Source organism: Mesoplodon mirus, assembly GCF_964341445.2.
Source record: "Mesoplodon mirus genome assembly, chromosome: 5".
Classification (NCBI taxonomy): domain Eukaryota; kingdom Metazoa; phylum Chordata; class Mammalia; order Artiodactyla; family Ziphiidae; genus Mesoplodon; species Mesoplodon mirus.
In genome coordinates this window covers 124,011,236-124,025,196 of record NC_138980.1, presented here as the reverse complement: position 1 = coordinate 124,025,196, position 13,961 = coordinate 124,011,236, and the positions used below count along the sequence as shown (strand labels likewise).

General features: G+C 45.9%; 1 protein-coding gene across 1 annotated transcript in view; it reads left to right on the top strand.

The window, feature by feature from the left end:
- Positions 1 to 344: 344 nt before the first annotated feature.
- IQGAP2 (IQ motif containing GTPase activating protein 2) overlaps positions 345 to 13,961 on the top strand; it is a 291,384-nt gene continuing 277,767 nt past the window's right edge. The window contains exon 1 of the mRNA XM_082624118.1: positions 345 to 601. Coding sequence (XP_082480244.1) covers positions 556 to 601 — 46 coding nt within the window. The 5' untranslated portion in view covers positions 345 to 555. The remainder of the gene's footprint in view (positions 602 to 13,961) is intronic.

Genomic DNA, 13,961 nt, shown 5'->3' with positions numbered 1-13,961 from the left:
TTGTCCTTCTGTAACTGAGCAACACCCTGGGCGGCTGGGGCTGGCTGTGTCTTCTGCGGTTTTTCTTGCTCTTCTCCGCAGAGGTTCACTTCCACCCTCTAAACGCTCCACAAGTGAAAAAGCAGGCGGGGCGGCCGCGGCCCCCAGTGGCAGGGGATCCCGGCCCAGGGCCCGTGCAGCCCTTTCCTCCAGCCGCGGGGCCGGACAGGGGCGGGTCCAGGCGGCCGGGCGCTGCGCCCCGCGCGCGGTAGAGGGCGCTGCGCCGCGGCGCGCGCTCTCACCGCGGTGGATAACGGGGCCGGGCTGTAGGAGAAAGGAAACCTGCCCGGGAGGCGGCGGCGGCGGCCCGGAGCGAGCGACGGAGTCAGCGCGCGGCGGCGGCAGCGGGCGCTGACGAGGGAGCACCGAGCGAGCGGGGCGCCCATCTCGGGGCGGCCAGGGGAGGGCCGCGAGAGGCCGGATACGAGCGCGCCGGCTGGGCGCGGAGCGGCGAGCCTGGCCAGCGAGGGGAGCCGCGGGGGGCGCGCCGCGTGCGGGCCCCCGGAACCGCGCAGGATGCCCCACGAGGAGCAGCCGTCCCGGCAGAGACCCCACTACGGCTGTAAGTGCGCCGGGCGCGCGGGGTTCCACCGGCCTTGGGGAGCTCTCTCCCTAAGGGAGGGTTGGAGAAACCGAGGGAGCCGGGTGCGCGCCGCGGAGGAACCGGAGGGCAGCGGCTGGGTGGCTGGCAAAGTTGGGAGCTGGAGTTGCAAAGGCTAGTGAGCGGCGTCCTCCCGCTCTCCCCACAAATTCCTAATCCCCAGCTGGCACCCCTATCCTCTACCCCGCACACCCCACCGTGGCGCGAGGCAGAGCTGGGTCTGCGCCCTGGGACACACCAAGTTGGGTGTTTAAGGGTATCAGGTGAGGAGCCCTCGGAGCTCCTGGACGTTGCCGGCTCGGGCCAGGGGGTGGCGTAAGGGACCCTTTTCTTCCAACTCAGAAGGGGAGGAAAGTTTGTTTGCTGCGGCTGCAGGTGGGCTCCGCAAGTAGTGTGCCCGCGCATTCTGCTAGTAGCAACGTCGGCTTTCCTGGAAGGGGTGGCGTCTCCTCCTACCCCGCTCCCTCGGGCTTCACCTGGGTCGCAAGAGCCAGTTCGGGCCCCACAGGTGGGAGTCCTTTCCGGCTGCAGCTGAAAGGGGCACCTCACCCATCCCCCCCGTGCGGCGCGCGGGAGGATTGCAGCCGGGACAGGACGCGGCGCTGGGCTCCCCGGGATCCGGTTGGAGCCGCGTGACTTGAATGAGGTAGTGTCGATTACCCAGCCAGGGTCTACCCTCGGAAGGAGGTTGCTTTGGCGGATCTTGAGTGGATAGAGCCAGATTAGAACCAACCACGTGGCTTCATGTGCAGAGTTCAGAGTCTTTACCAAACATGTGTCAGGAAGTATTTCCTTTAAAACAAACAGAAAGTTGGCACGCTCTCTCAACAGGTTTGGCCCTGTCAGTGATCCCTGTGGCGGATCACAGGTTAATCTTTTGCCCAGGCTGGCCTTGGTGGCAGGGGTACCAGGTTTGGGTTAAGATGGTGAACCCTGCTGCATGTTTTGTGGTTTTGGCTGGTTGTGAGGGCCACAGGCTTGCCTAATAAAGGGGAGTAGTCAACGTGCTCACCCTCCCTTTCCTCTCCGCAAGTCTTGGAATGAAGCATCAGAGATGAGAAGTTAGTCTTCCCAGGTGACCTTTTCTGTGTCAGCCAGTGAGGAGGCAGCCTGAGGAGTCAGCTGCAGCCTCTGTACTCTAGGGAAATGCGTTTAACACGTAACCCGGCCCTGCCCTTTGCAGCCTTAGTTTGCACTTTGCCTAACCACACAGAGGACAGGGTTCCCTGCGGTGGGATGTGCTCATCCAGAGTGGTGTCAACCATCTTCAGATAGGTGAAAGTCCTTTATGTGTCAGGCTCCCAGAATGTATGGTAGCTTCACTGTGTCAAATTATAAGATGGCCACAATGTGTAGAAACTAGGCGAGTATGAGTTTAAAAATGCGTTTTGATATCACATTTTAAACCATGATCTGTTTGGTGTGTCGCCCCTCACTAGTTCAGTGTGCTGGGCAAACTTACAGTGCATGCAGTGCATTAATGTGGCATTTCCATCTGTTTCCCTGCATGAGCGTCTGTGATGGCGCTTGGTTTTCATTGAATGCACCTGTAGTTTTAGAGCGCTCTTAGAAGCGGCAGTCTAGGAGATTCAGATCCCACAAACATGAAGAGCATTGCACATCGGCACATAGCCACTTTTTTTTGGAAATTCTCGTCCAACTTTTCTCACGAGTCTGGTGTAATAGGTGATGTGCCATCTTGTTGGAAGTTACTTTGTGAGATGTTACTATAGAACAAAGATGAAATATTAGCTCACTAATGTAATTCTGCAGAGAAGATATGGAGAAAGGAAAAGGGTGAAGCTGCTATACTAATTTAGACGTGAGTAGAATATTATATTACAACCAGAGTATCTTTCTACAATCAAAACTAAATTTAATTGAAAGTTATACATAGGTATGATTTGCAAAATCATGTTTGTGCTGTTGTAACAGACTGTGATGTATTTGCCAAAGGAATTCCGAAAACACGTTGCCACCATGATCTGTCAAAAGTTTTGTTCCAGTTACTTGAGAGTTAAAAAGACCAGCGATAGCAAAGAGGGGCTTTGTGAGGAGACTCGGATGATTTCACTCATCACTGATGATCCAGTCAGCATTTAAGTGGCTCCTGTGGGTCAGTAATCAATATGTCTGTGGCAGGAATTGTGGTTTTCTACCCTCTGCAAAACTTCTTTCCTTTCATGAGAAACGTTGTAAATGATGTGTTTCACTATTTGCTTCTCTTTAAAAGTGTAGCATAAGCCCAGCATGGGTGTGTTTATGTGTGTGTTGCAGGGGAAGGTTCTGGCTGATGCTCAGAGCTTTTGACTGATGCTCTGGTCTGCATGGTGAGATTTGAATCACCTGGTAACTGGTGTGTTTCGGTGGTCAACACGACTAAGCCTCTTATCCCTTTCCCAGTACTAGAAATTTAAGTTCTGAACTGTTAAATTCAGGTGTGTAAAACAGGATTGAATACATCTGTGTTTAGGGCAGCTTGGCTCTAACGGTCTATCAGTGCTTTCCTTTGAAGGCAGAGGGATGTATGCAGTGTTGCCCTGCAATGCTGTCTGTAATAGACAGAGTCAAGTCCCTCCTACATGTAGGAATGTTTTGGTTGAGCTTTTCAAAAGGTTCTTTCAGGTCACCAGCTAAAGTGTTATTTTAGTATGCTTTTAACTTTAATTACACATGCCCTTAGCCCAAATGACTTGTTTGGGAGAGTTTAAGCTTGTAATATCCAGTTTGTTGGAGAGTTGAGTGTTGTTTAAGGTGTTAGCGAACCCCTTTTTTCCTCTAGGGAACCATTGGTTTGCTTTTGCTGCTCACCTTCCACTCCATAAGCTTTTCAGCAGCTCATTTTATTTAAAAGGCTAGTATCCAGGCGGATCTAATGCTTACCAAGTCTTCATGGTAATCAAAAGAGAAACAAAGGCCACTCAACTTCTGATCTGAGTCAGGTAAGTCCTACAGGTTAGGCACTTAAGCATGGGGTGTGGAATATAAGTTGGTGAATTTACCAAGTGCTTGTGTGTTTCATGTGCTGTTGTTATCACCTGCTTATTATGACCTCTGAGAGGGCCAGGGGTTTTCCCAAAGCTGAAACCCCCGATACTGTCTCAAAACCACAGAGCTAGCTGGTGACAGAGGGAGTTTGGAAGCCAGTGCTGTCAGACCCTGAAGCCTTTTCTCACTGGCTGTTGCCATTTGCATCTCTTGACTCATCAAACGGGGCTTCGCCCCTCCTTTCTCTCTGTTTCAGGTGTTTGTCCTGATTTTATCAAACTGCAGAAACCTGTAGCTGTTTGGATAGTGTGCTCTTTTAAAAGAAGATGGGTGGTATTCTCTCGAGTTTATTTTGCTTTTTTACCCCTAAGGAAAAGTATCAAAGAATACATGGACTTTTTATAGAGTACATCGAGGCTTCATTAAAACATTCTGTGTGTATGTAGAGACATCCCATCTCATTGTGAGGCACTGAAATGAAAGAAAGGCTTTTCCATAATATAGCTGCATGCTCCAATGATTCCAAATAGGATAATTTGTAAAACACACTTTATTACATATACTGGCCATGCCTTAAAATCTAGGGTTGATGAGAAATCAAGCGGAAGTTTGCAGTGGGTTGACTGACCAGTGAGCCGAGGCTTTTTCACTTTAGTGTTCCATTTCATTTTTCTCCCTTGAAAGGCAGAATGGCGTCAGTGAAGTGGCAAAAGCTTTGGTGTTGAGTAGATCCTAGTTTAAATCCTGACTTGGCCATTAACTGCCTGAGTAGCCTTGGGGTTTTCTCTTATACCTTGAAGGATGGTGTTTTCCATTTCTGTGACTGGCTGGTGTGGTTCCTGGCACAGTGCTAAACACATTGTAGTGACGTCAATCAGTTGAGCACCTAATATGTACAGCACATTGCGGATGAAGGAAAAATGACTGAGATGGTTACAGCTTTACAGCTTATGAGAGAATCTGGAAGATGAAGAGTAATGCCTATACTTTTACTAGTGTACTTCCAAGTTCTGTGGAAGTGAAGACATGAGAGTGACGGATTTGGGTGGGGAAATGGGAAGGCTTCATGAAGGTTGTGACCACGGCCTGGAGGGAGGTCAGAGGGAAAACTGAAAGGCGTTCCCGTGTATTTGTTGCATGGGTATTTTGGTGGGGATGATGCTTAGGAGGTGTGGATAGGTGCTGTGGAAGGGAGGTGTAGCCAGAGGGGAATTTACCATGGAATCCTTTATTTGTAGGCAACAAAAGGCAGAGCTGTCCTAAGAGTAGCTTAATCTAGTCTCTCACTGAAGTATCTTGCTCTTTGAGAGGGCTTTTTCTTTTTTTAAACTTTTCATTAGATTTTATTGGCAAGTGACCTGATGAAGTGGGAAGAGTGGGTGTGCTTGGAATGCATGGGGTTGAAAAGGGCAGGAGGGTGGGTGAGGTTTGGGGATGTGTGCATTGGGGGGTGCCCTCTCTCTCACTGCTCAGAGGACCCTTCACCATGCTTCTAGGTTGGGGAATTATTTTTACTGCCAGGTTGGTCAGATAGTTCCACTTGGGATAGGCTAGAAGTAAATCATGATGATGCTTCTGGAACTGGTGGCATCCAACAAATACAAAGAGAGGTAGGTCTGGACCCTCACCAGATCCTAACAGACTCCAGCCAGGGAGACAGACAGCTAACTCCAAACCATTTCAGAACATAAATTCTCTGAAAACAGGTTAAAAAAAAAAAAGGTGTAGTTACAGCAGGGCAAGGATCTTGACAACGAAATTATCTGGAGGGTAGGGTTTCCTCTCCCTCTTTTTTCCCTCATACTCTCCATTACTTAATGGCAATTTTGACTTCTCAAATTTCACTGGAGATTTAGGGCAGTCACAGGAGAACATCTCAGTTTGGTTGAAAGTGGCTAATGCCGAGTTTCCAGTTCATTAGCAGGTCCTCAGATTTGACTACATTCTCACTGGACACTCCCTTAACTTTACAATCATGGGTTGTGCATGGCCCTTTTTTCCAAGGTGACCAAAGCACTGACAGCTGTTTCTCCGGTCAGTGCAGTGGCTTTCCTGGAGCAGCAAGGGCTGTAGAGCATCACCTGGGAACCTGTTGGAAAGGCGAATTCCCTGCCCCACCCAGACCTCCTGAGACTGGCGGTGTGTGTGGGTGGGGTCCTACAAGGGCTTCTGATGCACTGCCCTAGTGCAAGGGTGAAAAAGCATTCCTAATACACAGATTACCCTCTCCACAGTGCTTGCAAGTTTTTGTCATGTAAGTAAAAACACGTGAGCACGTTACCAAATGCTTTATTTACAGTATGCCTTGTGTGTTTGATTTGAGCACACACATGCATGGCATACAAACCCCGGCATTGATTTCTGTACAGGTTTGTGTTTATTTTATAGGATCTGTTTCGGTATGGCATTAAGGTTGCTTTTCTCCCTTCTGGGAAACAAATGTGATTTAGAAGATAAAGTGCCAAATCTCCACTAACTAGGGGTTAAGTGACATCAACTCCCCAAGGATCTCTAGGGGGAGGTGGTGCTCTTTGGAGCCACTGGGAAGGCTGAGTGAGCTGGGGAACCTGTTTGTGGAATAAGGAAGGTCCCAATCCTGGCCATTCTGGACTTTAATCCTTGCAGGGCGGGGCCTGGACAATAAGGGTTGAAAGTTGTCTCTTCCCTCCATTTTTTTAATCCAGGACAACTTAAAGTGTTCTTCATTCATTCACAACTTTGAGAGCAGTTGAGTATGTTAGCAGAGATACTATTTGATAGGAATTAGTGCACCTAGGTCATGCCCACATTACGGAAAACTACTGATCTGTTTGTTTTTCTGTTGATTAAAGATAGGAGGACATTCCTCTGATTTTTTTTTCCGCTTAGGATCCCCAAAGAGGACTTTTAATTGTTCTGCTTTTTCCATTACTCCTGAATCTCTAAAGAAAGACATTTTTATATCATTTTTTGCACATTAAAGCAGATTAGTTCCTGATAATTTTGGCTCACTTCTCATTTTATTGCCAATATGAACGCAATCTTACATAACGTTAAGGCAGATCCTTAGTCATCTTCATATAAATGGACTTGATTTGCATGTGACTGAAGCAACAGATGTTTGAAATACATAAGTAATGCTTAGGTTCAGTACCTAGCTGGTAACCTGGAACCCAGGTACCTAGAAGACACTCAGTCAATATTTGCTGTTGTGACAGATTTTGCTTAAAGTGTCAGCACTGCACTGTTGGTCTGAATGAGGAACTTGTTTCTATTATCTGTTAACTTAAAGATAATCTCAAGAGTTTGACTGCCAGGCAAATATTTAATGTTGAGTTAAATTTGCTTTCACCTTCTGTGGAACCTAGGCAAGTTATTTTAATTTCTCTGTGCCTCCGTTGCCACCCCTCTAAAGTGCAGATGGGAGTGCATGCTCAGAGGGTTAAATGATTCAATGCACATTCAGAATGAGTCTCCACAGTGCCCGCACGTGACTGGTGGGGGAGGGGTGGCAGTGGTATTGCCCTCATCTCTGCTGGCCCTTGCTTGTCTCCCCACCTCCTTGCCCTCTTCTCACTTTAACAGAAAGTGGATTTAAAATCTTGGCCCGGGCTTCCCTGGTGGCGCAGTGGTTGAGAGTCCGCCTGCCGATGCAGGGGAAACGGATTCGTGTCCCGGTCCGGGAAGATCCCACATGCCGCGGAGCGGCTGGGCCCGTGAGCCATGGCCGCTGAGCCTGCGCATACGGAGCCTGTGCTCTGCAACGGGAGGGGCCACAACAGTGAGAGGCCCGCGTACCGCAAAAAAAAAAAAAAAAAAAAAAAAAAATCTTGGCCCCATATATATATTTTTTTGTTTTTTAAGTTGAGATATAATTGACATAAACATCCCATGCTTTCTTGAACGTATATACTCAACGGGAAAATAGTTATCTATATGGAAGTGGAGTCAGTCTATCAGTTTGGGTGGAGATCAAATTCTTGTTCATGTATACTTAAAAAAAAAACAACTAACGTGTTCTTTTGCTGACTGTTGACAAATAAAGTTGGATGATGGGTTGGATTTCTGCGCTGCATTGTTTTATCATCTTAAAAGTGGTTGCGGAATTGTCACTAGCATACCTGAGTGAGGAATTATTCTGCAGTTACTAAGCAACCTGTTGTCTCATTTCAGGGTTAAGTTGATCATAGCTGCTGCGGCTGGTTTGAAAGCCCAAGGGTTCATGACACTATCGAGATAGGAAGGAGCTGCTTGAAATAAGTGTTAATCTTCATGCCTAATTCGGATTGTGGGGTTTGGCTTCGATGAGAGGGTCGTCCAGCCTTCTGGTTAACCTAGTGCTGTGGGGATTTAGAAGGGGGTTGAGCAAGAGGAGGAGGAAGTGTGCTGGGTTCATTTGACATCCCTCAGGCCTTACTACCTCTAGAAAGATAGTGAAACTTTAGGTTCATGGGCCAGTGAAGCTCAACTTAGAGGAATAATTGGGATATTGGAGCCATTGGATGTAGAGAATCTTGGCTGCTTCTTGTGTCCCCATGTTCAGTACTCATCCATTCTGCTCTTCCCCCTTTCTTCTACCCGGGTTTTGTTTTGTTTTGTTTTGTTTTGTTTGTTCCAGCAAGTTTCATACAAATGTTTCCTATCGACCCTTCTCCTCCTCGTCTCCCCCAGAAGGGAGCATTGGGATCAGCCAGACTTGGCTGGTTCCTACCTGGGTCCCTGGGTATGTCGGTCGCTTCCACATTCTTTGCCTCGGCCCTGGGCTGACCAGGCAGGCTTCGCAGGGTTGGGGTAAGGGACCCGGCGAGATGTCAGTCACATCATCAGCCTCACGGAATATGAGTTCTCCGTTCACCTACCCCCTAAACTCTGCTCGCCCCGTATCAAATCCAGAGCCTTGCTCATATTGCACTCTTAGGAAGTTTTTCCGAGAAATGGCCATTACGTAGCTAACACAAATAGGCTCTCACTTTCGTCCTGTTTCTACTAATGATTTTTATTTTCCAAAGGAAAAATTATTCATTTAAAAAGAATGAGGCCTTCTTTCTAGATTAAAATTATCCAGTGCTTAAAATTACCTGAAATCTATACCATACTGCCTTAATCCTTGTCCATTTTTATTTCCTTTATGCTTTTTTTAGGCCTCTTCCCCCTCCCTCCCTCAGTTTTTTTTTTTTAAAGATTGAGTTGTAATATTTAAAGTCATAAAATTTAAAATATAAAAAAAAATAAAGAGAATAAATAAAGATACAGTTATCTGTCCATGAGAACCAGGGACACATGAGTCCTTTCCTTGCTTTGGCACTGATTCTGGGGACAGTTTCAGAGCTTTCCTCCTCAGTTCTGCAATAGAATATATGCTGTTGTCAGTCTGAATTGGCCAACAGTTTGGAGGATTGTGCTTACGTATTATTCTTCAAAGTAGACTCTGGTTGTTAACTTTGCACATTTGATTAGGTGAACTCTGAGAAAGAAATGGAACTTATAATGTGCTTCTGTGTAGTAGTTTTGAAATCTCTGAAAATGTGTACCTTTGATCTGTTGAGTAGGACAGACAAAATCCAGCAACCAAACAGGGAAGATAGACTTAACCTATGTACTCATGAATATCTCTAGAAGGTTATGCAAACATCTTTTTAGAGGTTACCTTTGGGGAGAGAGACTGAGGGCAAGGGTGAGAATATTATTTGAATTGTTTTTACCACGTATTACCTTTCAAAAAATAAAGCAAATGTGTTTTGAAAAATATTGTACTACATTGGGACTTCCCTGGTGGCACAGTGGTTAAGAATCTGCCTGCCAATGCAGGGGACATGGGTTTGACCCCTGGTCTGAAAAGATCCCCTGTACCGCGGAGCAACTAAGCCTGTGCGCCACAACTACAGAGCCTGTGCTCTAGAGCCCGTGAGCCACAACTACTGAGCCCACGTGCCACAACTACTGAAGCCCATGCGCCTAGAGCCCGTGCTCCGGAACAAGAGAAGCCACTGCAATGAGAAACCTGCGCACCACAACGAAGAGTAACCCCCACTCACCACAACTAGAGAAAGCCTGTGTGCAGCAACAAAGACCCAATGCAGCCAAAAATAAATTAATTAAAAAAAACAAATATTGTACTACATTGGGACTTCCCTGGTGGTGCAGTGGTTAAGAATCTGCCTGCCAATGCCGGGGACATGGGTTCGAGCCCTGGTCCAGGAAGATCCCACATGCCGTGGAGCAGCAAAGCCCACGCGCCGCAACTACTGAGCCTGCACTCTAGAGCTTGCGAGCCACAACTGCTGAGCCCACGTGCCACAACTCCTGAGCCCATGTTCCACAGCTACTAAAGCCCGTGCTCCTAGAGCCTGCGCTCTGCAACAAGTGAAGCCACCCCAACAAGAAGCCTGTGCACCGCAATGAAGAGTAGCCCCCCACTCACCGCAACTAGAGAAAGCCCACGCACAGCAGCAAAGACCCAACACAGCCAAAAATAAATGAATAAATAATAAAAATAAATTTATTAAAAATTGTACTACATTGGTGACTCTGAGAATAACATGGATAAAATAGAACAGCAATAAAATCCACGAGGGTCACAACTGTGTCTTTTGGTCACTGCTGTATCCCCAGTGTCTGGCATATAAGTCATTCAACATGTCAGCAGTAGTTCTTTCTAGGTAATGAGATAATGGTTGAACTTAAACAAAAAGTGTGTTTTCTTCTTCTCCAAAGTTTCTACTATAAAAATGTTTTTGTTTTTTCAGACAAAGAAAAAAGACACTTTATTAATTTTATGTGCATAATACATTCTTTAGTTATTTTTTTTAAAAACATCTTTATTGGAGTATAATTGCTTTACAATGGTGTGTTAGTTTCTGCTGTATAACAAAGTGAATCAGCTATACATATACATATACATATATCCCCACATCTCCTCCCTCTTGCGTCTCCCTCCCACCCTCCCTATCCCACCCCTCTAGGTGGTCACAAAACACCGAGCTAATCTCCCTGTGCTATGCGGCTGCTTCCTACTAGCTATCTATTTTACATTTGGTAGTGTATATATGTCCATGCCACTCTCTCACTTCGTCCCAGCTTACCCTTCCCCCTTCCCGTATCCTCAGGTCCCTTCTCTAGTAGGTCTATATCTTTATTCCCATCTAGCCCCTAGGTTCTTCAGAACTTTTTTTTTTCTTTTTATATTCTATATATGTGTGTTAGCATACAGTATTTGTTTTTCCCTTTCTGACTTCCTTCACTCTGTATGACAGACTCTAGGTCCATCCACCTCACTACAGATAACTCAATTTCGTTTCTTTTTATGGCTGAGTAATACTCCATTGTATATATGTGCCGCATCTTCTTTATCCATTCATCTGTTGATGGACACTTAGGTTGCTTCCATGTCCTGGCTATCATAAATAGAGCTGCAGTGAACATTTTGGTACATGACTCTTTTTGTATTATGGTTTTCTCAGGATATATGCCCAGTAGTGGGATTGCTGCATCGTATGGTAGTTCTATTTTTAGTTTTTTAAGGAACCTCCATACTGTTCTTCATAGTGGCTGTATCAATTTACATTCCCACCAACAGTGCAAGAGGGTTCCCTTTTCTCCACACCCTCTCCAGCATTTATTGTTTGTAGATTTTTTGATGATGGCCATTCTGACCGGTGTGAGATGATATCTCATTGTAGTTTTGATTTGCATTTCTCTAAAGATTAGTGATGTTGAGCACCTTCTCATGTGTTTGTTGGCAATCTGTATATCTTCTTTGGGGAAATGTCTATTTAGGTCTTCTGCCCATTTTTGGATTAGGTTGTTTGTTTTTTTGATATTGAGCTGCCTGAGGGGCTTGTAAATTTTGGAGATCAATCCTTTGTCCGTTGCTTCAAAAATGTTTTTATACTTAGAAAAGTTAGAACAGTTACCCTTTGCTACTCAAGATACAAAGTTATTGTTAGCTATGAACTTTGCCTTGAAAAAATTAGAGTCTGAAAAACAGGTCTGTTATTATGGGAAGGATTCAGTAGAGATCTAATTTTCTAGGGTGTGTGTGTGTGTGTGTGTGTGTGTGTGTGTGTGTGTGTGTGTACATGCGCACATGCTTGTGTGCGAGACAGAGATTGAAAGCCTAAAGTGTTGAGAGGTCCAGGATGCTCTAGTTGTTAAGCTGTTGTAGTTGGGATCGCGATGATGAGAGGTTGGATGAAAACCATAAAGATAAGCAAGGTGAAGTAGGGAGCGGTGATAGGCAAAAATCCCAGGTGGGCAGTAGCTAATCAAAGTTTTTAAAATTTGTGAAGGGAAAGTGTGTGGAAGCCGACTTGTAAAAGGCAATGAATCAAGAAATAGTGTTCAGGGCTTCCCTGGTGGCGCAGTGGTTGAGAGTCCGCCTGCCAATGCAGGGGACACAGGTTCGTGCCCCGGTCCGGGAAGATCCCACGTGCCGCGGAGCGGCTGGGCCCGTGAGCCATGGCCACTTAGCCTGTGCGTCCGGAGCGTGTGCTCCGCAACGAGAATGGCCACAACAGTGAGAGGCCCGTGTACCGCAAAAAAAAAAAAAAAAAGAAATAGTGTTCACAGTGAAATAAAGGTGGTTGACATAAAAGCAGGGAATTATTCTCCTGACTCAGGAGAACTCTCAAGAGCCTCACCGAGGTAGACCACTCATTATTTTTTTTATTCAACAAGACGTGCTGGGTGCTGTGTGTATGATGGAAGTTACCCGGGGCTTGCAGACTAAATGCCTTTGGGTAAAGTGTGAGCAGAGCCTCATATAAGATGGATAAGAAGCTTCGGAGTGTTCCTGAGCTGGAGATGGCATTTGCTACTTTCACCTCTCAAATTGGGAGGAAAACATTTGTGAACAGTGCACAGACAGAGCAAGATGAGTCTCCTCCTTGGAAGCTGCCATCATCCCTTGAGTTATGTTGTAAAACTGAGGTAGCTGGAATGGAAGTATTGTCACCCTGGAGGGATGAGAGTCATGGGGCACTGTGATGGCAAGGGCAGTGGCTAGCGTCTGAGGGCTTAGGTGGAGGTGCCACTAACTGTATGGCATGGGGTGTGGCTTCTCTGAGCTTCCGTCTACACATTTGACAAGTGGGTTTATGTTTACCTCAAAAGGGGTGTGAGGTACGGGAGATGCTCTGAAAACTGTTCAAGTGTTATATATAGGGGGTGTGGGGTAATTTAGCTGCTTACGTGAATACCTCTTTCAGGTAGTCTTATTAGTGTTGAAAAGGGCTCATCACTCCATCGCCTACCTCAAAGGCAGTGCCACTTCAGATTTATGACCTAGGCTGTTTTTGGACCCATGTTTGAAATGAGGCTTCCCCCCCCCTTCCTTCTCCAGTTTGAAAAGCAAAATTTTCGCTTTGGGTAGCAATATGTTTGAGATATAAATTTTCTAAATCTTAGTGTATAATCTTTGGCCAGATTCTTCCTTATCTATCTGAACATTTGTCTTACTAGGCAGTGTAAATAATGAAAACATAAGGGAATAGTAGGTGCCTCAAAGTTGAAAAGACATTTCAAGAGTGTCTTTGAGACCTCTGCTATAGGAGAATATTTCTTAAAGGGAAACTCTTTTATGAGACATGGGAAATCTACAATGGGGGGGCATAAAGCTTGGGACCCACTTGTTTCCTAGTCTGTTGATAGAGCTCATTTCCTTACAAAGTTGAAATGTTGTGGCTTATTTTTAAGAAAAGTAAGGGAAGGGTGGAAGGTAGGGTAGCTGGGATCATTTGGGACTGAAGAAATTTCCCAGGGCTGCTGGGTATCAACAGTGGGCCACCCTCTTAGGTTAATTGCACATCTTTGGCTGTTATACACGCTGTAATATCACATCTCGGTTTAGAGCTCTTTTAATTCCTAGTTGTCAACCTGACCGCCCATTATAATCTCCAGGGGAGCTTCACAAGGAAAACACTTGATTCCCTGGATCCCAGCCTCCAGATGTTCTGTTTATTTGTTTTGGGGTAGAGCTCTGGCATAAACATTTTTATTTTGTTTTATTTTTATTTTTTTTTACTTAAAATATTTTGGAGCCCTCAAAACCACAAAGAATGATACTTTGAATGTCCATGCCTTTCACTTAGCTTCACCAGCTGTTAACATCCTGCTGCACCGTTGCATCTGCAGAGACTCTGACAGCTTAGCCCTAAATACTTCACGCGTCTCACAGGCCAACAACAAGGATATTCTCCTCCACAACCCCATCTTCCGTACCACTGGTACCATGCATTCAGGTCTACCATCCACTTTTAAATTCTACACTAAGATTTTTCTCAGCTGTACTTTATAGCCATTTTTTTGGATCCAGCGTCCAGTCAAGCTTCTCACATTGCCTTTGACTGTTATGCCC